Genomic DNA, 26,140 nt, shown 5'->3' on the forward strand with positions numbered 1-26,140 from the left:
AAATGGCCAACAGACACATGAAAAAGTATACAACATCACTTGGCATCAGGGAAGTACAAATCAATACTACAGTGAGATACCACCTCACACCAGTTAGAATGACTAAAATTAACAAGTCGGGAAATGACAGATGTTGGCAAGGATGCAGAGAAAGGAGGACCTTCCTACACTGTTGGTGGGAATGCAAGCTGGTGCAGCCACTCTGGAGAACAGTATGGAGGCTCCTTGGAAAGTTGAAAAGAGAGCTACCCTACAACCCAAGAATTGCACTACTGGGTATTTATTTACCCCAAAGATATAAATGTAGTGATCCAAAGGGGCACCTGCACCCTAGTGTTTATACCAGCAATGTCCACAACAGCCAAACTATGGGAAGAACCTAGCTATCCATCGACAGATGAATGGATAAAGATGAGACACACACACACACACACACACACACACACAGGAATATTACGCAGCCATCAAAAAATGAAATCTGGCCATTTGCAATGATGTGGATGGAACTAGAGGGTATTATGCTAAGTGAAATAAGTTAATCAGAGAATGATAATTATCATATGATCTCACTGATATGTGGAATTTGAGAAACAAGGCAGAGGATCACAGGGGAAGAGAGGAAAAAATGAAACAAGATGAAACCAGAGAGGGAGATAAGTCATAATTGACTCTTAATCTTAGGAAACAAACTGAGAATTGCTGGAGGGGAGGGGAATGGAGAGATGGGGTGGCTGGGTGATGGATACTGGGGAAGGTATGTGTTGTGGAGAACACTGAGTGTTGTTTGAGACTGATCAATCACAGAACCATATCCCTGAAACAAATAATACATTATATGTTAACTTAAAAAGGAAATAAAATTTATATTAAAAAATAAAGAAAAATTAACACCAATCATGTTCAAATTCTTATCCCAAACTGAAGAGACCAAAACTCATTCTGTGAAAGTCAGCATTAGTCCATTACCAAAGCCAGAGAAAAACATGAGAAAAAAACCTACAGAACAATATCCCTCATAAATACTGATGTGAAAATCCTCAACAAAATAATAGCAAACTGAGTTCTGCAGTACATGCAAAGGTTTATACAGAACAACCAAGTGGGATAGATTCCTGGAAGCAAGGATGGTTCAACATATGAAAATCAATCAGTGTAACACTTCACATTAACAGAAGGAAGGAAAAAAAACACAAACACAATCCTCTCAATTGATGTAGAAAAAGCATATGAGAAGATTTAACACATTTTCATGACAGAATGATACTACTTCAACATAATAAAAGCCATATAGGAAAAGCCCACAGCTAACAGACTCAGTGGTAAAAGACTGGAAGCTTTAGCTCTATGATCAGGAAGAACACAAGTTACCTCCTTTTGGATTGATTGATTGATTTGTTTGTTTGACACAGAGAGAGAAATCACAAATGGGCAGAGAGAGAGAGGGATGCAGGCTCCCTGCCAAGCAGAGAGCCCGATGCGGGGTTCGATTCCAGGACCCTGAGATCATGATCTGAGCTGAAGGCAGAGGTTTAATCCACTGAGCCACCCAGGCACCCCAAGTTACCTACTTTTGCCACGTTTATCCAACTTAGTCCAGAAGTCTTGGTCAGAGCAGCTAGGGAAGAAAAATAATTAAAAGGCACCCACATAAAAAAAGAAGAAAGCTTATTTCTGTTCAGATAGCACATATATGTAGAAAACCCTAAAGATTTCACAAGTAAACTGTAAGAATAAATTCATTTGGTAAAGCTGCAAGACACAGAATCAATTGATTCATAAGAATCAGTTATATTTTCATATACTAACAATGAACATTCTTAAAAAGTAATGACCATGAAAAAGAATAAAATACTTTAGAATAAACATAACTTCGGAGGTAGAAGACTTTTACACTGAAAACTTCAAGACACTGCGGTAAATATTTAAACGCAAATAAATGGACAGAAATTCTGTGTTTGTGGATTGGAAAGACTTAATATTAGTTCTGATACCAATACTACCCAAAAGATAGTTATATATTAAACATAATCTCTACCAAAATTCCAATTGTGTTTTTTACAGAAATAGAAAGATCCACCCTAATATTCATATGGAATCTCAAAAGACCAGAAATAGGCAAACAATCCTGAAAATGAGTAACAAATTTGGAGGTTTCACACTTCCTGATTTCAAAATTTATTACAAAGCTACAGTAACCAAAACAATATGATACATTCATAAAATACAGACCAATGAAAAGAGAGCCCAAAAATAAACATATGTACACAAGGACAAATAATTATTGACAAGGGTATCTAGCCATTCACTGGGAATAAACAGTGCTAGGAAACTTTTTATCTCCAAGCAAAATAATGAACCTATACCCCCATATCATACCATATACAAAAATTAACTCAAAGACCCAAATGTAAACTCCCAAATTATGGAACTGTTAGAAGAAAACACAGAGAACATGGTACATGATATTGGATTTGGTTGTGATTTCTTGGATAGGACACCAAAAGTACAGGAAACAAAAGGAAAAATAAACTGGACTTACATCAAAGGACAAAACGAACAGAGAGAAAGCCAACCTATAGAATGGTTTTCAGATATTTGCAAATCATGTATCTGATAAGGGGTTAATATCCAGAATATGTAAAGAACTCCTCCAAATCAGTAATGGAGAACAGTCCACCAACTGTTTAAGTACACTGTATATTTTTTTAGGTATTTCTCTAAAGAAGATATATAAATGGTTTACTTCAAGCATATGAAAAGGTGATCAAATCACCAATCATTAGGGAAATGCAAATCAAAGTCACAGAGAGAACCATCTAATAAACACAAGGATGACTACTATTAAAAAAATAAAACTCAAAACATGCACACACACACAAACAAAAAACAAGTACTGGTGAAAATACAGAGAAACTGGAACCCTAATGCACCATTGGTGAGGATGTAAAATGATGCAGTTGCTGCGGAAAAGCAGTATTTTTTTTTCTTAAAAAAGTAAAGGTTTAATTTAATCTTATGATTAGAGCAATTCCACATGGTATGATCCAGCAGTTCCACATCTGGACATACACCCCAAATAACTGAAAGTAGGTCTTAAAAAGATTAATTATATACTCATGCTCATAGCAGGATTATTCATAATAGCCAAAAGACAAGAGCAACCCAAGTATCCACAGACTAGTTGATAAACAAAATGTGGTATATACATACAAAAGAATATACATACAAAATGTGGAGTATATTCAGCCTTAAAAAGAATGAAATTTTGACACATGATACAACATGGATGAAAGTGGAGGACAGTATGCTAAGTGAAATAAGCCAGTCATAAAAAGAGAAACATTGTATAAATTCACTTTTATGAGGTACCTAGAGTGGTCAAAATAATAAAGATAGAAAGCAGAACAGTGGTTGTCAGGAGTGGGGGAGAAGGGAATGGGGAATTGCTGTTTAACAGACACAGAGTTGCAATTTTTGTAAGATGAAAGAAGAGTTCTGGAGTTTGGCTGCATGACATTGTGCATGTGCGTAACACCATGAACTGTACATTTAAAATACAAGAGGGTAAATTTTATGTGTACTATGCCAAAACTATTTTTTTTTAATTTTAAAAGATAATTCTTTGAAGCAAAAACTAATGATATAGTGTGGAATTTGTGTATATGTAAAATGTATGACAACAGCAAAAATGGCAGAAAAGAGTAAATGGAATATACCACTAAAAGGTTCTTAAATTATTCGTAAAGTGCTGTAATATTTCTTGAAAGTAGACAATGATAAAGAACTGTAGGGGCACCTGGGTGGCTCAGTGGGTTAGGGCCTCTGCCTTCGGCTCAGGCCATGATCTCAGGGACCTGGGATCGAGCCCCACATCGGGCTCTCTGCTCGGCAGGGAGCCTGCTTCCTCCTCTCTCTCTCTGTCTACTTGAGATCTCTGCCTATCAAATGAATAAATAAAATCTTAAAAAAAAAAAAACCTGTAATGTACTTCAGTTTTTAAAAAAAAAAAGAAAGAAAAAAGAAAAAGAACTGTATGAGGAATGCTAAAATGTGCATAGAAAAGAGTTGGGAATACAGGCGATAAAATGGAATCATTAAAAGAATATCCAAAAGAAAGAGAGAGAAAAGAAAGGGAAAGAAAGAAAATATGCAATTAAACAAACAGGAAGTTAACAAAATTAAACACAACCATATTAATAATCACATTAGATGTAATGTTCTAAATATCCCACTTGAAAAGTCAGAGACTGCATTAAACAAATGAATAAACAAGTGAGAAAATAAGTACTCAACTATATGCTGCCTACAAGATATAAAGAGTTACAAGTAAAGGGATGGCAAAAGATAAACTAATGCTAACACTAATTAAAATAAAGCTTAAGTGCGTGCCTGGATGGCTCAGTTGGGAGTGCATGTGACTCTGAAACTAAGGGTCGTGAATTCAAGCCCCTTGCTGCGCATGGAGCCTACCATTAAAAAAAAAAAAAAAAAAGCTAAAAAATGCTATAGTTACTTAATATTTAAGTATATGTCACAACAAAGTCTACTATGAGGAATATAAAGTGTGTCACAATAATAAAGGGTTCAACTCAAGATGAGGACATAACAATCTTAAATATAGACCTCCAAAGTATATGATGCAAAAACTGACAAATTGAAAAAGGGAAAATAAACAAATCCACAATTTTATTTGGAAATTAATATCCCTCTCAGTCACTGATGAAACAAGTAAACTAAAATGTGTAAAGATACAGAAGATTTGAATGATACTATCAAGCAACTTGACATAATATTTATTGAATGCTCCTCCCAACAAAGGCAGAATATACATTCTTTTCAAGGACACTGGGAACATTTACCAATTTAAATCACATTCCAGGCCACAAAACGAATCTCTATAAATTTATAGTGGTTCAAATAAGAAAAAATGGTCCAGGGAAGATTGAGTAGGAGGTCCCTAAACTAACCTGTACTGCAGATACAACTAGATTGCACTCACATCAGTACAGATAACCCAAAAAATGATACAAAGACTGGCAGAACAAACTCCACAGAGAAAGCAGAGAAAAAGGCCACATCAAAAAGGGTGGGAAAGGTAGAGATGCAGTTAGAAGCTAAACCCCACAGGTCTGGCCACCAGGGGAAGAAAGACACATGCATGAAGGGGGTAAGAAACAGGAGCCTGAATAAGGAAGACAAAGTCCCATGGCATTTGGCTGTGAAAATCAAAGGGATCAAATTTCACGAGTTCTTACAACCAGTGGGTCTTTAAAGCCTGGAACTTTAAAAATTGGCAGGCTCAGCTATGGGAGAGCCCAGGGAACAAAAGGAAGTTGAGTCCGCACCCTTAAAGAGACAGCACAACAAACAGCACCAGAGATACAGCTTAGAAGCAGCAGTTTGAAAAACATCTGTGGGCACCTTAGTGGCTGAGTCAGTTATGTCGTCTACCTTCGGCTCAGGTCATGATCCCGAGTCCTGGGATAGAGCCTCACATCAGGTTCCCTGCTCAGCAGTGAGTCTGCTTCTCCCTCTGCCTCGGTGCTTCCCCCTAACTCGTGCTCCCTCTCTTGCTCACTCACTCTAATAAAATAATTAAATGAAATCTTAAAAAAAGAAAAATAACTGGGAGAGTTAGCTACTAATTTCAGAATTCCTTGAGGAACTTCTCTAGGAACAAAGGAGTGGCAGGCTCCATGTCCCTCCCCTGCCCCCAAGCATTATCATATGGCTACCTGTGGGAATCAGCTCAGCATATGTGTTCACTATCTAACTTGCTTACACTGTGCCCTGCCACCTCCAGCCATAAATGGAGTCCCTTCCTTGCAGGTCCTCTCCCCCAGGAGAATAGTGCAAATTGCCAACACTACATCTTCCAACCTCCCATGGAGGACACACATACCGGTAAAACTGCACCCCTCACCTGCCTGTCCCTCTCCAACTTGCAGAGCAACCCAACTGCCTAGTCTCCCCAGTAGCTGCACATCCCCTGTAGAATACTGACATCATGTCATTAAAAGTACACACCCTGTCTACTACATTCAAGAGCAACAGAAATAGCTGAACTTCATAACACACAAGAACAAAGAGTTAGGCAAAATGAGGAGACAGAGGAATATGTCCCAAATGAAACAATAGGACAAAATCACAGCAAGACCCCTAAATGAAATGCAGATAAATATGCCTGACAAAGAGTTTAGCAATGATCATAAAGATATTCACTGGATTTGAGAAGAGTGAAGGACATTAGTGAGATCCACAACACAGAGATAAAACAAGAACTGATCAGACATGAAGAAAAAAATAATTCAAATTTAAAATACTCTTGATGGAATAAATAACAGGCTAGAGGAAGCAGAGGAACAAATTAATGACCTGGAAGACAGAGTAATGGGAAGTAATCAAGCGGAGCAAAGGAGAGAAAAAAACATATGCAAAATGAGAACAGACTTAGGGAACCCATTGACTCCCCATGTATAACATTCTCATTATAGGGATCCAAAAGAAGAAAGAAAAAAGGACGCAGAATATTTAATTAAATAAATAATAGCTGAAAACTTCCCTAAAGTGGGGAAGAAAACAGATATCCAGATCCTGGAGGTAAAGATATTTCCCAACAAAACTGACCCAAGGAAGTCCATACCAAGACACACAATAATTAAAATGGGAAAAGTAGGGGCATCTGAGTGGCTCATTCAGTTAAGTGTCTGCCTCCAGCTTGGGTCATGGTCCCAGGGTCCTGGGACTGAACCCTGCATCTGGCTCCCTGCTCAGTGGGGAAGTCTGCCTCTCCCATTCCATCTGCATCTCCCCCAACTCATCAGCTCTCTTTTTCTCTGAAATAAGTAAGTAAAATCTTTTAAAGAATAAAATAAATGGCAAAAAGTTGTGATAAAGAAGAAAACTTAAAAGCAGCAAGAGAAAAGAAGACAGTTATATACAAGGGGAAAACCCCTAAGGCTATCAGTAGATTTTTCAGCAGAAACTTAGGCCAGAGAGAATGGCATGATATATTCAAAGTGCTGAAAGGGAAATATGTGTAGGCAAGAATATTCAATCCAGTAAGACTCAGAACAGAAGGAGAGATAAAGAGTTTCTCAGACAAAAACTAAAAGAGTTCATAAGCACTAAACCAGCCCTACAAAAAATATTCAAAGGGACGCCTTGAGTGGAAAGGAAAGACCATTTGTGAGAGTATGGAAAGTAGAAAACACAAAAGCAATAAAATTAAGTGTATCTATAAAACTCAGTCAAGGGATTCACAACATGGAAGGATGTAAAATATGACACCATAAACCTAAAACAGGGTAGGAGAAAAGAATGGATTCGAATTTAAATGACCACCAACTTCATATAGACTGTTACATGCTGAAGATGTTATATACACACTTAATGGTAACCATAAACCAAAAAACATTAATAAGTATGGAAAGAATAAAGAGAAAGAAATCCAAGCATATCACTAAAGAAAGTCAGCAAACCATGGAAGAGAGCAAGACAAGAAAGAATCAGACAAAAACTACAAAAATAACCACAAAAAACAAGCAATAGAATGTTAACAAATACCTATCTATCAATAATTACTCTGAATGCAAATGGATTAACTGCTCCAAGTGAAACACAGGGTAACAAAATGGATAAGAAACAAAATCCATTTATATGCTGCCTGTAAGAGACTTATTTTAGAACCAGATACCTCAGATGGAGAGTGAGGGAAGATGGATGAATGGAGAAACACTGACCATGCAAATGGGTGTCAAAAGAAAGCTGGGGTAATAGTACTTAAATTGGACAAAATAGACTGTAAAACACTGTAACAAGACAAAAGACAATATATAATAATAAAGGGGACAATCCAACAAGAAGATACAATTATTTGTATTGGGTAAATATTTATATACCCAACATGGGAACACCCAAATAAATAAATCAGTTAATAACAAACATAAAGGACTAATCAATAGTGACACAATAATAGTAGGGAACTTCAACACTCCACTTATATCAATGGACAGATCATCTAAACAGAAAATCAACAAGGAAACAGTGGCTTTGAATGACACACTAGACCAAGTGACTTAACAGATACATTCAGAACATCCTAAAATAGCAGAATACATTCTTCTCGGGTCCCTGGGTGGCTCAGCTCAGATCATGATCCCAGAGTCCTGGGATCGAGTCCCACATTGGGCTCCCAGCTCCATGGGAAGTCTGCTTCTCCCTCTGATCTCCCCTCTCATGTGCTTTTACTCTGTTTCTGTCTCTCTCTCAAATAAATAAATAAAATCTTAAAAAAAAAAAAAGAATACATTCTTTTCAAGCACGTATGGAACATTCTACATTCTCCAGAACAGAACACATTTAGGTCACAAAACAAGTCTCAAGAAATTAAATAAAAGATCAAAGTCATTCCATGCATCTTTTCTGACCACAGTCCTATGAAACTAGAAATCAACCACAAGAAAAAAATCTGGAAGGAGCACAAATACATGGAAGTTAAATAACATGCTACTAAAAAATGAATGGGTCAATCAAGAAAACAAAGGAGAAATAAAAAATTACATGTAAACAAATGAAAATGAAATCACAATAGTCCAAAATCTTTGGGATGCAGCAAAAGCAGTTCTAAAAGGGAAGTTTATAGCAATACAGGCCTACCTCAAGAAATAAGAAAAATTATCAAATAAACAACCTAACCTTACACACAAAAAAAAAAAACTAGAAAAGGAAGAACAAACAAAACCCAAAAGCAGCAGAAGGAAGGAAATTATAAAGATTACATCAGAAATAAATGATATAGAAACTATAAAAACAATAGTTTATAGTTTATAGTTGATCAATGACACCAGGAGCTGGTCCTTTGAAAAGATCAACAAAATGATAAACCTCAAGCCAGAATCACAAAAAAAAAAAAAAAAAGGAGAGAGAAAGAGAGAGAGGACACAAACGAAATCACAAATGAAAGAGAAATAACAACCAACACCACATAAATACAAGGAATTTTAAGAGAATATTATGAAAAATTATATGCCAACAAATTGGATACCTGGAAGAAATAAAAAAGTTCCTAGAAACATATAACCTACCAAATTGAAACAGAAAGAAATAGAAAATTTGAACAGACTAATTACCAGCAATGAAATTGAATCAGTAATCAAAAAACTCCCAACAAACCAAAGTCCAGGACCAGAGAACTTCACAGGAAAATTCTACCAAACATTTAAGAAAAGAATTATTACCTATTCTTCTCAAACTACTCCAAAAATAGAAGAGGAAGGAAAACTTCCAAATTCATTCTGTAAGGCCAGCATTACTCTGATACCAACACCAGATAAAGATACCATGAAAACAAAACAAAACAAACAAAATAGCGATAGACCAATATCTCTGATGAACACATATGCAAAAATCCTCAACAAAATATTAGCAAACCAAATCCAACAATCCATCAAAAAAAAAAAAAAAAAAAGATCATTCATCACAATCAGTTGGGATTTATCCCTGGGATGCAAGGGTGGATCAATATTTATGAATCAACCAACAAGACAGAGCACATTACTAAGAGAAAGGATACAAACCATATAATCATTTCAACAGATGCAGGAAAAAGCATTTGACAAAGTACAGCATCCATTCATGATAAAAAAACAACACCTCAAAAAATTTAGGTTTAGAGGGAGCTTACCTAAACATAATAAAGACCTTGTATGAAATCCGACATCATACTCAATGGTGAAAAACAGAGCTTCTCCCCTAAGGTCAGGACCAAGACAAGGATGTCTATTCTTGTCACTCTTATTCACTATAGAATTGTAAGTTCTAGCCAGAGCAATCAGGTAACAAAAAGAAACAAAAGGCATCCAAATTGCTAGGAAAGAAATAAAACTTTCACTATGTGCAGATGACACAATACCTATGTGCAGATGACATAATACCTACATATATATATATATATATCCCTAAAAACCCCATCAAACAACTACTGGCTGGTAAGTGAATTAAGTAATGTCAAAGGATTCAAAAATCAATGTACAGAAATCTGCTGCATTTCTATACACTAATAATGAAGCAGCAGAAAGACAAATTAAGAAAGCAATCTCATTTACAACTGCACCAAAAGCAATAAGATACCTAGGAGTAAACCTAAGCAAAGAGATGAAAGACCTATACTCTGAAAACTAGGTAACACTGTTGGAAATAACTGAAGACAACATAAAGAAATGGAAAGACACTCCATGCTCATGGACTGCAAAACAATTGTTAAAATGTCAGTACTACCAAAGCGATCTACGGATTTGATCCAATCCCTATCAAAATACCTCCAGCAAGGGTGCCTGGGTGGCTCAGTTGGTTAAGCATCCAACTCTTAATTTTGACTCAGATCATGATCTCAGGGTCGTGAGATCCATCCCAGCTTCGGGAATCTACACTCAGCAGGGAGTCGGCTTGAGATTCTTCCCCTCTGCCCCTCCCCCGGCTCGCTCTCTCAAATAAATAAATAAATCTTAAAAAGAAAAAAACCACCAGCATTTTCCACAAAACTAAAACAAACAATCCTAAAATCCATATGTAACCACAAAAGACCCCAAACAGCCAAAGTACTCCTGAAAAAGATAAAAACAAAACTAGAGGTATCACAATTGAAGACTTCAAGGTACTGGCGCAAAAATAGACAAACAGGTCAATAGAACAGAGAGCCCAGAAATAAACCCACAATCATATAGTCAACTAATCTTCAACAAAGACGGAAACAATATGCAACGGGATAAACACAGTCTCTTTAACAAGTAAATTGGGAAAACTGGACAGGTACATGCAAAAGAATGAAACCTGAACTACTTTCTTATGCCATACACAAAAATAAATTCAAAATGGATAAAGGCCTGGGGCACCTGGGTGGCTCAGTGGGGTAAGCCTCTGCCTTCGGCTCAGGTCATGATCTCAGGGTTCTGGGATCGGCCCCCATGTTGGGCTCTCTGCTCAGTGGGGAGCCTGCTTCCTCCTCCACCCCCTGCCCTTGTCTACCTACTTGTGATCTCTCTCTTTCTCTGTCAAATAAATAAATAAAATCTTTAAAAAAACAAAAAACAAAAATGGATAAAGGCCTAAACTTGAGACCTAAAACCATAAAAATCCTAAAAGAGAGGATAGGCAGTAATTCTGACACTGTCTATAGCAACATTTTTAGAGCTAGGACTCATGAGGTACGGGAAATAAAAGCAAAAATAAACTACTGCATAGTGAAGGAAACAAAATGCAAACTACTGAATGGGAGGAGATATTTGCAAATGACATATCCTATAAAGGGTTAGTATCCAAAATATATACAGAACTTCTACAATTCAAAACCCCAAAACCAAATGGGCAGAAGACATGAACAGACATTTATCCAAAGAAGACATATACGTGGCCAACAGAACGTAAAAAGATGCCAATATCAATCATCATCCAGGAAATGCAAATCAAAGCCACAGGAGGTATCACCTCATACATGCCTGAATTGCTAAAATTAAAAAACACAAGAAACCAGTGTTGCTGAGGATGTGGTGAAGAAGGAATCCTTGTGCACTGCTGGTGAAAACGCAAACCGGTGCAGCCACTGTGGAAGATAGTATGAAGGTTCCTCAAACATTCTAAAACAGAAATACCATATGATTCAGTAATTCTACTACTCAGTATTTAAAAGAATATAAAAAGAGTAATCCAAAAAGATATATATGCATCTCCTTATTGTAGCATTATTTAAAATAACCAAATATAGAAATAGCCCAGCTACCATCAACTGGTGAAGGATAAAGAATAAGTGGTATAGGGGCACCTGGGTGGCACTGCTGGTTAAGCGTCTAACTTCAGCTCAGGTCCTGATCCCAGGGTCCTGGGGTTGAGCCCCACATCAGGCTCCCTGCTCGGTGGGGAGCCTGCTTCCCCCTCTGTCTGCAGTTCCCCCACTTGTACTCACTGTCAGATAGATAAGTAAATAAAGAGACAAATATCTTTAAAAAAAAAAAAGTGATACACACACACACACACACACACACAAATGAAATTCATCCACAAAAAGAATGAAATCTTGCCATTTGCAACAATATGGATAGAGCTAAGAGAGTATAATGCTAAGTGAAATAAGTCAGTCAGAGAAAGACAAATACCACATGATTTCACTCATATGTGGAAAGTCAGAAACAAAATAAATGAACATAGGAAAAAACAGAGAATGACTGAGAGAAAGAGAGAAACCAAGAGTTATCTATAGGGAAATGATGTTTTCTAAAGGGGAGGTGAGTAAGGCAATGGGTGAAATAAGTAATGAGGATTAAAAAACACTTTTCATGATGAGCACAGAGTAATGTATAGGATTGTTCAATCACTATATTGTATACCTGTAACTAATATAACCCTGTATATTACTATGTTGGAATTTTTAAAAAATAAAAAAAAGAACAAATTTATTATATGTCCACTATGGAATTAATAGTAAGGCTCTAGTAAAACTGAATAGGAAAATATGATACAAATGACCAATATCAAGAATGAGGGAGAAAAGGAAACCCATGAGAATGTGGGAAGAACACTAAAGATTCTACAGTTATTTAAAGGACAATAAGAGAATAACAAATAAGAAAAAAGTGAGACCCTAAAAATAAATTTGACAACATAACACCATAAAAATAAATTTGACAACATAGATAAAATGGACAGATTCCTTGAAAGACTCAATAAGGTATAGTTAATCTCTATATAGACTAGAAATCTGATGAAAAATATGCCACCAGGATCATATGTAGCCCACAAAACTTAAAATAGTTATTAGCTAGCACTTTATAAAGAAAAGTATGCCTACCTTCGGCCTATGTAGAATCTTAAGGATTCCAGAAAAAGTGACTTTAGCAAAGTTTCAAGAATAAATAAAACTCTATTTCTATCTTCTAGCAACAAATTGGAAATTGAAATTTTAAAAATTTATAATAACATGAAGAAAGATTAAATACTAAGGACTAAGTTTGAAAAAAAGATACATGACCTGTATACTTTTCAGTATATATGTAGTTTTTTCAGTATTTATGTAGTTTTCACTACAAAAAAACTGCCTACTAAAAATGAAAAAGGCTTACAAAGTAGATAGGCTCTATTCATGATGTGAAAAACAAAGTATTGTTAAGGTGTCATTTTTTCCCCAAATTGATCCACAGATTCAGTGCAACTCCAAACAAAACTTCAACAGGATTTTTTGTAGAAATAGGCAAGGTGATTCTAAAATTTATATGGAAATGTACAGGACCTAAAAGAGCCAAAGCAATTTCTGGAAATAACAGAATCATACTACATGCTTTCAAGACTTTATTATAAAGATGTAATAATTAAGACTGTTGTTAGTGTAAAGAAAGACACAGACATCAATGGAACAGAAGAAAGATTCCAGAAATAGTAACACATGTATCTGGGCAATTAATTTTCAACAAAGGTGTCAAGGCAATTCAATGGTAAAAGATAGTCTTATCAAAAAATAGTGCCCCACATATGCCAATAATGACCCTTGACCCTTATATTATAAACAAAAATTCTCCTAAAAGCTCTAGCCATGCAACTTCTATAACAATACATAAGAGCAAATCTTAGTGACCTTAGATTGATTGGCAAGGAATTCTTTAACAGGACAAAAGAAGCACAAATTATAAAAGAAAAACAATAGATTAGGCTTTATCAAAATTTAAAACTTTACTCTTTAAAACAAATGTTACAAAAATAAAAGGAAAAGGATAAGGTACTTGCGAGGCATATATCTGATAAAAGACATGTAGTTAGAATACGTAAAACTCTTATAATTCATTTATAATAACAAGTCAACTCAATTTTTACTCTTATAACTCACTTACAATAAGTCAGCTCAATTTTTTAAAATGGACCAAAGAGATAAAAACTAAGGAAAGGTGAATAAAATATACTCCTTAGTTAATAATGTTATTAATTCATTCATTAACCATACTAAATGTACCATGATAATGTATATGTTAGTTTCAGAGGAAACTGTGTTTGGAGATTACAGAAATGTTCTGTACTAACTTTCCAATTTTAATGTTAATCTAAAACTTTTTAAAAAAATTTTACTGTTGTTATTCACCATAAAATATATTATTAGTTTTTGATGCAGTGTTTCAAAATTCAGTTTATCTAAAAATTAAACTTCATTAAAAATTGTTTTAAATGAATAAAAAACTTGTTACAAATACTTCTGCAAAGAAGATATCCAGACTCTGCTGAACCACCAATAAATCAAAGAAGAAATCAAAGGGGAAACACTATCTTCAGACAAAATAAATGAAAACACAAAATACCGAAACTTACAGGATATAGCAAAAGCAGTTCTAAGAGGGAAGTTCATAGCAATAAATGCCTACATTAAGATACAACAAGATCTCAAATAAACTAACTCTATGATTCAAAGAACCAGAAAAAGAAGAACACACGGAGCCCAAAGCTAACAGAAGGAAGGACAAGATTGGAGCAGAAATAAATGAAATAGAAATAGGAAAATAGAAAAGATGAACAAAACCAAGAGTTGTTTCTTTGAAAAGATAAAATTGAGAAACCTTTAGCTAGACTAATCAGGGAAAAAAGAGAGAATTCCCCAAATCAGCAAAATTATAAATGACAAAGGAGACAACTGATATGACAGAAATAAAAAGGATCATAAGAAACTACTGTGAATAACTATTTATCAACTGGATGACCTAGATGAAATGGAGAACCTTTTAGAAACATACCACCTACCAAGACTGTATCAGGAAGAAATAGAAAATCTGAACAGATCAATTACTAGTAAGGAGTGAATCAGTAATCAAAAATTTCCCAACAAGAGCAAAGCCCAGGTCCAGATGGCTGCACTGGTGAACTTTACCAAATGTTTAAAGAATCATGCCAACATTCTCAAACTCTTCCAAAAAAAAAAAAAAATCAAAAAGGATTTATTTTACAAGGCCAGCATTATTCTGATACTAAAACCAGAAAAGGACACTAAAAGAAAACTACATACTAACAATGTCTCTAATGAATACAGATGCAAAACTTCTCAATATAATACAGACCAAATTCAGCAGCACATAAAAGGATTATTCATCATGATCAAGTGGGTTTGAACCCAGGGATGTAAGGATAGTTCAACATAAACAAATCCATCAATGTGATACATCACAACAGAATGAAAGAAAAAAAGCACATGATCATCTCAATTAACTCAGAAAAAGCATTTGACAAAATTCAACATCCATTCATGACTAAAAAAACTCTTAATATATTAGGTTTAGAAGGAATGTACCTTAACATATTATAGGCCATATATATGATAAGCTGCAATAGCTAACATCATAGTTATGGTGAAAGGATAAAAGAGTTTCCTTTAAGACTAAGAACAAGGCAAGGGTGCCCATTCTCACTACTCCTATTCAACAAAGTACTAGAAGCCCTACCCAGAGCAATCAGGCAGGAAAAAGAAATAAAAGCTACCAGAATTGGAAAGGAAGAAGTAAAATTATCTCTATTTGCATATGACATGATTTTATATATAGCAGCGTTATTTATAATAGCCAAATTACGGAAGCAGCCTTGGTGTCCATTCATAAATGAATGGATAAAGGAGATATGCATGTACACATGATAGAGTATTATTCAGCCATAAAAAAGAACAAAATCTTGCCATTTGCAATCACATGGATAGAGCTAGATAGTGTAACCCTAAGTGAAATAAGTCGGTCAGAGATAAATATCTTATGATTTTACTCATATGTGGAATTTAAGGGAAAAAAAAAAAACAAAACCAAAAAAAATGAGCAAAGGAGAAACCAGAAATAAACCAAGAAACAGACTTTTTTTAAAAAAATATTTTATTTATTTATTTGACAGACAGAGATCACAAGTAGGCAGAGAGGCAAGCAGGCAGAGAGAGGAGGAAGTAGACTGCCTGCCGAGCAGAGAGCCCGATATGGGGCTCGATCCCAAGACCAGATCATGACCTGAGCCAAAGGCAGAGGTTTAACCCAGTGAGCCATCCAGGCAGCCCCAAGAAACAGACTTTTAAGTACAGAGAACAAAGTAATGGTTATCAGAAGGGAAGTAGGTTGGGGGATGGGTAAAACAGGCAGTGGGGATTAAGGAATACCCTTGTGATGAGCTTTGGGTGATATATGGAATTACTGAATCACTATATTGTAACTATCACCTGTAACTAGTATAACACTGAATGTTTTAACACAGAATTTAAAATAAAAAAGAAAGGGGAAAAAGAGAATCCTGAAGACTCCACCAAGGAACTGTTAAATGCAATCAATAAATTCAGTAAAGTTGCGGGATACAAAATTAACATTCAAACATCAGTAATGTTTCTATACACTAAAAAAATAATTATCTGAAAAAGAAATGATCTCATTTATAATATCAGCAAAACCAATAAAACAGTTAGGAATAAACTAAAGAGATAAAACACATGTACAATGAAAACTGTAAGATAAGAAGGAAATCAAAGATACAAATGCATGGAAAGGTATCCTGTGTTCATGGATTTGAAGAATATTGTTAAAATTTCCATACTACCAAACAATCTATAGATTAAGCGCAATCTTCTCTACCAAGATTCCAATAGCACTTATTACAGAAATAAGCAAAACAATCCTAAAATTTATATAGAACCACAGAAGATTCCAAATAGTCAAAACACTCCTGTTGGCGGGGGGGAGAACAGAGTGGGAGGCATCTCACTTCCTGATTTCAAGCTATAAAGCTGTAGTAATTAAAATAGCATGGTACTGGCATAAAAGCAGACACTTGGACCAGGAGAACAGAATCGAGGGCTCAGAAATTGACCCACACACGTACAGTCAACTAATAGCTCACAAGGGAGGAAGAACTCAATGGGAAAAGGATAGTCTTCTCAATAAATGGTACTGGGGAAATTGGATACTCACATGTAAAAGAACGAAACTTGGTTCCTATCTTACACCACTCACAAAAATTAACTGGAAATGGATTAAAGACTTAAATGTAAGACCAGAAACTCCTATAAGAAAGTATAGGAAAACAACTCCTTGACATGGGTCTTGACTATTAGTTTTTGGATAGGACACATAAATCATCAGTAACAAAATGAAAAACAAAAGGAGCTGCATCAAACTAAAAAGCTTCCGCACAGCAAAAGAAATAATCAACAAAATGAAAACAGAATGGAAAAAAGTATTTGCAAACCATATAGCTGATAAGGGGTTAACATTTAAAATATGTCCAGAAATCATACAACTCAATAGTAAAAATACTCCACAAATAATCCAATTAAAAAAATGGGCAAAGGACCTGAAGGTATTTTCCAAAGAAGATAAAATACAAATGGCTAACAGCTACATGAAAAGGTGCTCAACATCACTAATCTTCAGGGAAATGCACATTGAAACCACAATGAGAAATCACCTCATGCCAGTTTGAATGGCTATCATCAAAAAACAAGAGATAAACAAATGATGGAAAGGATGTGGAGAAAAGGGAATACTTGTGCACTGTTAGTGGGATTGTACATTGGTAAAACCACTATGGAAAACAGTTTAGAGGTTCCTCCAAAAATTTAAAATACAACTATCATAGAATCTAGCAATTCCACCTCCGTGAATGTATCTACAGGAAATGAAAATACCACATCAAAGAGATATCTGCAACCCCATGCTCACGGCAGTATTATTTACAATAGCCAAGACATGGAAACAACCTAAGTATCCATCAATGGATGAATGGATAGAGATGTTGTGGTATCGGTGCAATATTATTCAGTCACAAAAAAAGAAATTCTGCCATTCTCAACACGGATAGACCTCGATGGCATTATGCTAAGTGAAGTTAAGTCAGACAAGACAAATACTGTGTGGTCTTACTCATATTAAAAAAATATCTTTTGAAAAAGTATTCTAAAAAATGCATTAGAAAAACAGAAGCGGGGGATGGCAGGGGGCAGAAGGAGGGGATTGGAGAAAGGTGATTAAAAGTTACAAACTTCCAGTTAAAACATAAAAAAGAACTAGAAATGTAATATGCAACATGATAACTACACTTAACTGTTACACAGTACATTTCAAAGTTGTTAAGTAAGTAGATCCTAAGAATCCTCAATACCAGGGAAAAAGCTTTTCTTATTTTTTTGTATCACTATGAGATGATGGATATTAAATAAACTTAGTGTGGTAATCATTTCACAATATACATAAATCAAATCATTATACTACACACCTTAAATTTATACAATGCTGTATACCAATTACATCTCAATAAAACTGGGGGGAAAAGAAGATATCAAGATAGCAAATAAGCACATGAAGATGTTCAGTATCATTCACTGGTCATTATGTAAAGTAACCACATAAGATACCATTAGTCACCCACTGGCACAGTAAAATGTCAAAGCCTGACTACATTTTTTTTTAAAAAGATTTTATTTATTTATTTGACAGACAGAAATCACAAGTATGCAGAGAGGTAGGCAGAGAGAGAAGAGGAAGCAGGCTACCTGCCAAGCAGAGAGCCCGATGCGGGGCTTGATCCCAGGATCCTGGGATCATGACCCGAGCCGAAGGTAGAGGCTTTAACCCACTGAGCCACCCAGGCGCCCCAAAGCCTGACTATATTAAATGCTGGTGAAGATATGGACCAGCTAAAACTTTAATATGCTGGTATGGGGAATATAAGTTGTTAGAGACATTTTGGGAAAACAGTTTGGCATGAATGTACATCTATAATAAAACCCAGACATTTAATTCTAGGTATTGACTCAAGAAAAATGAAAACAACGTTTACACCAAGACTTACATGTGAATGTTCATGGCAGCTTTATTTGTAATAGCAAAAACTGGCAAACAACACTAAGTCCATTGATAAGGTGGTATTGCTTGGTATATTTATACCTTGTGTAAAATTATTAAAAGTGAACTACTGTCACATGCAACAATGGGATCAATCTCAAGATATCCAAAAATAACTCAATCTTCTTTCCTAACCTCTTCCAGTGAATGGCACTATCTATCTGGTTCTGAAAATTAAAAAATCAAAACATCCTCTTGAAAGCTTCCCTTTCCCACAATTCCATATCCAGTCCATCACCATGTCCTAGTGATTTTTTCCTCTTTGATGTATTTTGGTACTTATTTTCTTTCCATTTTTACCAATATCAGTTTAGGCCAAGCTACCTCATCATCTCTCATACTGCTATTCTTCACCCCACCCCCCGGCGCTAAGATTTTATTTATTTAACAGAGAGAGAGAGAGAGAGATATCACAAGTAGGCAGAGAGGCAGGCAGAGAGAGAAAGGAAAGCAGGCTCCCTGCTGAGCAGAGAGTCCATGTGGAGCTCAATCCCAGGACTCTGAGATCATGGCCCCAGCTGAAGGCAGAGGCTTTAACCCACTGAGCCACCCAGGTGCCCCTCACACTGATACTCTTAACCAGAATCCATTCTTGCCTCCTTCCAGTGAATTTTCCACACAAGAAACAAAAATACTTTCCAGGTGCTCATATGATCACGGCATGGTCTCACCCAACTTTGTTCGAAATAACCACGCAGTGGCTTTGTACTATTCTTTTGACAAAAGCCAAAATACTTAGCACTGTCTAAAGGATCTAAATGGTTTGGCTTCTACCTATGTTCGAGGCCTCACTTGGCAATACTCCCGTCACTTCCATCCCTGACTTTCATGACCTTGTCTTTTTTTTCCTGCCACAGAGCCACACTTCCTGCCGCATTTTTTACATGAGATTCCTTTTGTCCCTAATCTCTTCCGAGCATATAACTTGTTAATATTATTCAGATCTTAGTTTAAAATTGCATTTTTAAAAAAGCATTCCTTGAATGAACGGTTGCCCCTCCCTCACTTTTGCTTGAATTGTCTAAATAACACATAGCTTCTCCACTACAAAATGCATGATTACACAGGCCACATTTATTTATTTATTTATTTATTTATTTTTTAATCACCTTTATACCTCCAACCTCTAGTAAAGATCTGGCAGGTACCTAGAAGGCCCTCATAAATATTTCTTAATGAATTAAGGAAGAATTAGAAATTATCTATTCCTAAAGAAAGTGACATGGGCTTGGTGACATATTTTAAATGAACCTCTTCCAAACCATATAATCAAATGCCCTGTTTTTAAGAAGAATTCCAATTAATGCATCACATAGTTGTCTTTCCACATTCCTTCCTGCAGCATGCTTCAGAGGCAATTACTATGTTAAAGGCACTGAGACACAGCAGTGAATGAGGCAGTCAGGGTACCTACACTCATGCAGCATCTGGTTAACTTGACTGACTTTTTGTTTCAAAAGTTACTCTTACTCTAAGGCCAAGTTACTTAATTCCTAATCTCTGTGGAGAATATATCATTTTATTTTATTTTATTTTTTTTTTTTTTAAAGATTTTATTTATTTATTTGAGAGAGAGAGACAGTGAGAGAGAGCATGAGCGAGGAGAAGGTCAGAGAGCGAAGCAGACTCCCCATGGAGCTGGGAGCCCGATGTGGGACTCGATCCCGGGACTCCAGGATCACGCCCTGAGCCGAAGGCAGTCGTCCAACCGACTGAGCCACCCAGGCGTCCCGAGAATATATCATTTTAAAAAATAAATCCTTAACTTTCTGAACACTGTGAGGCAATCTTACTCAATTTTAAGGAAGACTTACTTTTTCTTAAGCATACAGACATGAATAATTTTAATTATCTACCTAATTATGTCTGATTAGAATGAGAAGCAAGGCACAAAGAATGAAAATAGAAAAAAAAGTATACTTCCTCACAAAAAACTTATATACAGAGTAGACTATAAGGAAAAACTTAGAGCATATCCCCAAAACATCTTTTAAAGACAGAAATTAGAAATGAAGCAAAATAATTGAAAAATTAAAAACTGAAGACTCGTAGACATACTTTTTCAGAAATCTGAAATAAGTTACATCTAAGAACTCTGATCTCAAAATGTCCATTTGATTGCAAATAGTTACACAAAATGTTCTCCCACTATGTTTAAACTGATCATCCATAATGCAGACTTGGGATCAGAAATTTGTCTTGAACATATTTGTTTTTACAGTGTTGATGATTTTAAAGTAAGTAATGAGGACTTGGTATGTCAATTTGTAAAATGGTTGATTAGGATTATCGTTGTCATGGAACCAAATTTTTCCTTCTACTTCTCTAAAGTGTGTGCAAAAACAGAGATCACATCTACAACCAAGAATTAGCAAATTCTGACATATACGTGGTTATTCCATTTTATCTGCTTCAAAATCCCTTCAGAGTGAACCAAACTGGATGTACTATTCCAATAGCATGCTAGTTATTGGCAAGTTATAAAGATGACTTCCGAACTTGTTCATTTAGTAAGTTCTATTAATAAACTCCCATCATGCCATCATTGATGTCTCTTGAACATGAACACAATCTGATTGCTCAGCATAAACTATCTCACAGGAGCGCCTGGGTGGCTCAGTGGGTTAAGCCGCTGCCTTCGGCTCAGGTCATGATCTCAGGGTCCTGGGATCGAGTCCCGTATCGGGCTCTCTGCTGGGCGGGGAGCCTGCTTCCTCCTCTCTCTCTCTGCCTGCCTCTCTGCCTACTTGTGATCTCTGCCTGTCAAATAAATAAATAAAATCTTTTAAAAAAATAAATAAATAAACTATCTCACAGAAGAGATCACAAAACTCTGTAGTCTCTGTAACATTTTTGCATTTGTTAAATGTTGGAGGATTTATCAAGTTCAGTTTATTTCTATGTCCTTTTAAGTGTTATTAGTTTAATTCAAAATGTATCATTTGTGTATGTAATGAAGGTGGCTCCTAACTTCAACATCCAAGCCACTGTTAAATTATTCAGTATAATATACAAGAAGGGGGAGATTCCAATGGAGCATCACTTTTAGGTTGACACAGAACCAAAAACTAATAGCCAAAATTTATAGAGTATACAAAATGTTTTCATACACAATGATCCTTAAGCCTTCATTTATTCAACAGATATTTCAGGAACTGAGTGCTAATTCTATGTCGATCACTGACTAGATATTGGGACACCATAGTGTTCCTTACAACTATGTCACAGTGACTATCAAATGTCATCTCAGAACCAGTGACTTCAGCATCACCCGGGGAACTAGTTAAAATGGGCCTCACCCCCGGATCTATTAAATCTGAAACTCTGGGGTTGAGGCCCAGCAACCTATGTTTTAACAAGCCTTCCAGGTAATTCTGATACTTGCTCAAGTTTGAGAACCACCTCCCTATAAAGTAGTCCTTTGCATTCTATATTAGAAAAAGTGGGGCTCAGAGAAGGAAAAAGACTTGAGATACCAAAGAGACTTTTTCCTACCATTTATCCCCAGAGATTAGAAAAATGTCTGGCATGTCATATGGGCACAAAATAAAAATTTGTTGGATGAAAAAATGACTGAATCCTCCAAAGAGTTGGGCTATCACCCAGTTATGCTAATAGACCAAGCAATATAATCTTAACTTTTGAAAATACACATATCAATAATGAATGCACATCTTCTGAAAAAAGAAATGTTCACCATGACATCAAAAATTATAACTTAAAGGGGCGCCTGGGTGGCTCAGGGGGTTAAGCCTCTGCCTTTGGCTCAGGTGATGATCCCAGGGTTCTGGGATCAAGCCCCGCATCGGGCTCTCTGCTCAAGCAGGGAGCCTGCTTCCCCCTCTCTCTCTGCCTGCCTACTTGTGATCTGTGTCTGTCAAATAAATAAAATCTTCAAAAAAAAAAAAAGAATTATAACTTAAAAACTGTATTTTTTACTCTTGCATAAAAGAAGGTACCAAAGGTGACCACTACCAAAACTATTCAATATTTCCATACCTTATTATTTTGCCTTGATTTACTTAACTCCAATTTATACTTTTCTGCCTCTTCTAGAGCTCTGTTCAACCGAACTTCTGTAGCACTTTGGTTACTGGCAGCCTGTTTTTGTTGTCTTCTTTTACTCTCTAATTCCTGTATGGTAAAAGATATATGGGACATTTATAAATATATCATAAGTTCCCTCTATTATTCTACAACATTTTCCATTTCCATATTCCTTGCTTTCTCCCAAATTTTATACACACATATACCAGAGGCTAGGGTCTGAGCACTGAATGACAGAGGTCTCAGGAAATTCTTACCCTGAATTGGTATTAGAAAGATATATCCTTAAAGACATAGTCATGAATTAGGCTTTCAAATTACTTTTTGTTTAGAATTTTCTATCTCTTTTTATATAGTATAGAGGTCCTCTATATTTATTTTATAAGCAACTCTTTGTCACTATAGTTCTTCCTTTGGGAACCTCCCCAAAACAGCTATGTAAGGCACGAACTCTATTAAATACTGTGCTTGTATAAACCTAACAAAGTATATCATGTAAGAAATATTTATTAAAAACAGAGCATTCTACATTAGCCTTACACGGAAAATCCCAACTCTGAGCAAAAACAACAGACCTTATGGATTCATGTTCCATGTCTTGGGGTAGGTTTAGACTTGCATTTCTGCAAATATTCTAAGAGATGCTATTGCAGAGAATCTACAGAACAAACATGAATATGTAGGATAAACTCCAAACTCTACCATAATCTGGCACTATTATCTCATCTCCTGCAAGGTGTTACCTTCAGATACATCTCCCAAATAGCTATGATGTTTCTTGCCTCTGAACCTTTGCTTATCTCATACTCTTTCTTCTGCCCTGATCCCTCCTCCCTGCTCCTCATTTAACCTAGCCAGCACCCATCCATCCTTTAAGACTCCAACAAGGGGTGTACAGGAGGGTTTTACCTCCTCCAAGAAGCCTTCCCTCATTCTACTCCCAGGGTAGATTAGGTACCCTTTCTTCAGAGCTTCCACAACACCTTAACACACATATGTAACAGTACCTTCTGTGCAGAACTGAAACTATCAGTTTACTTCATTTTCCCCACAATTAATATAAGCTCACTGAGGACAGAAACGGTCTTAATTTCTGTATTCCTGGAACTTCAGTAGCATAGAAGAGGCACTAATGACATATTTATTCACCTGAATTTTTTTTGTAATATTTAACTCACTCTTCTTTGCATCCCCTACAGTGCCTAGTACAGAGCCTCATATACAACAGATATTCAATAAATATCATGGAATTGAAATGATGCAGTTAAAAATACAGTTGTCTGTTTTCTTCTTCTACAATTTTTTTTCCTCCTGGCTGTTATCACTGTGTTTTATTTGAAAACTGATCTCCCTGGCCCTAAGTAATTAAGGGCAAAACAAAACAAAACACAACAAAACACATGCTGCTCTTTATGTGGATTTTTTTAACAAATCAAACTGTGTATGAATACCATCTGCTATCACCAGCCTTCTTCACAGCTTTGTGGGTGGTAGCTACAGTAAGAGCGAGCTTGATTTATCTCACTGTTCACATGGAAAAGGCAGAGATTCTCATTAGCTACAAAGTCCACAGTTCTAGCTGCCTCATTTCAGCCTCCACCCATAAGAATAGGAAAATAAATCTTTGCCCTTCTCTTTCCTGCTGGTGACTTTGTAACCTACTTCATAGAAAAATGAAAACCATCCAACACCACATTATGTTCTTCTATCCATTAATCAACATGGCCCCCTTCTTGGGAGAAGTGAAAAAGAAAAAAGATAAGCATTAGAAAAGTAAAATACAAAATAAAGTATTCCCATATGAGCAAACCCACTAAGGAAAGGGAAAACCTTACCAAAAAACTTGAAAACATTTCTGTTTTCAATCACACTCAAGTACTTTTTACAAAGCGCAAACAAGATACCAATATTTTTTATGAGAGAGATTACAAACTGAAAATAATAAAGTAAATCTATTGTTAACAAAAAAAATTAAGCGGTCTACATGTTGCTAGAGAAAACTTTTAGAAAGATTTCAAGCCCTGAATTTTACATTAGCTTTAAAAGAAAAATCTAGATCGCCTAAAGAAATTAAAATCTCACTTTAAAACTTAAATCCTATGAGATCCAATGAGAAATAACTTGCCATTCTCTCTTAACTTTCAAAGCATTCATAAGGAACTGTGAGACAGCAAGAACAGACAGAGCTATGTATCAGTAGCCACAGCACTGACAAAATGATAGCAAATGCTTTAAGAGTAACACAAATTGCCACCGTAATTCAGAAGAGGAATAACCAGATGAGAACAAATAAGTGATCGGAAATTCTAGAAATAAATGGCTAAGGTACAAAAAGCAATAAACTTGGACTCAGAGAACCTATGAGCTGTGGTAGACAGTTTCTGCATCTGAAATTGGTAGTAATGAGATCTATACCTAATCACTTATTCATATTTATCGAGGATTTACTATGTGCTAGGTACCATTCTACACGAACGATGGGCACACAAAATTAAGAATATATATAATAGATAATTAAGTTGTACACCATGAAATGTAAGCTGGGGGAGAAGGGAATAAAGAACCGGGGAGAGGTGCAGATCTATGTAATAAAAACATATGACTACACACAACTATCATATGTATGTGATAGCAATTTGTAAACTATATAATATTAATCAAAGATAAGGGCCACTAATATCATGGCTTTGCAGGATACATATAATAAAAAATTTAAAAGCTTTCTTTGCAAGATAAAGACCTGAAGAAATTAAGAAAATGCTTTTGAGGAGTTTTGCTACAGAAACAAAAAAGAACAAAAGCATCTTTAGGAAATGATACAAACCTCAATTTTAACTGGAGTGAAAGATAAAAAGAGAGCAGACTTTTTTGTGTGTGTGAGTTACTAATGATAAGCATTGTGTGACATAACCCATGGTCAGAGAAACTTGTGGAATGTACCTACTGACTTTAATTTGACCAAAAACAAAACAAAACAAAACAAAACAGAGATTAAGGATTCTACCCATTATGAAACAGTAAGAACCTAACATAAAAACACATTGTAAACAACCAAAAAAATAGTCAAAACATGTAAAATAACTATTTAGAGATAAAGGAAGATAATAGGATTATGAATCCTGAGAGGAGAGAAATAAATGGAGTAGTCCTACAATCACCCCAGAGCTCTGCCTGGAGGCAATATCCACACTGGGTATGAGGAGGAG

General features: G+C 35.8%; 1 protein-coding gene across 2 annotated transcripts in view; it reads right to left on the reverse strand.

Moving 5' to 3' along the window:
* TEX9 (testis expressed 9) overlaps nt 1-26,140 on the reverse strand; it is a 66,392-nt gene that overhangs the window by 7,356 nt on the left and 32,896 nt on the right. Inside the window, exon 10 of one of the 2 annotated variants that reach the window (XM_044230138.1) lies at nt 22,887-23,021. The exons of the other annotated variant lie outside the window; for it this stretch is intronic. Coding sequence (XP_044086073.1) covers nt 22,887-23,021 — 135 coding nt within the window. The remainder of the gene's footprint in view (nt 1-22,886; nt 23,022-26,140) is intronic. 2 annotated transcript variants of the gene reach the window in all.

This window comes from Neovison vison, chromosome 13, assembly GCF_020171115.1.
Source record: "Neovison vison isolate M4711 chromosome 13, ASM_NN_V1, whole genome shotgun sequence".
In the NCBI taxonomy this organism is placed as follows: Eukaryota; Metazoa; Chordata; class Mammalia; order Carnivora; family Mustelidae; genus Neogale; species Neogale vison.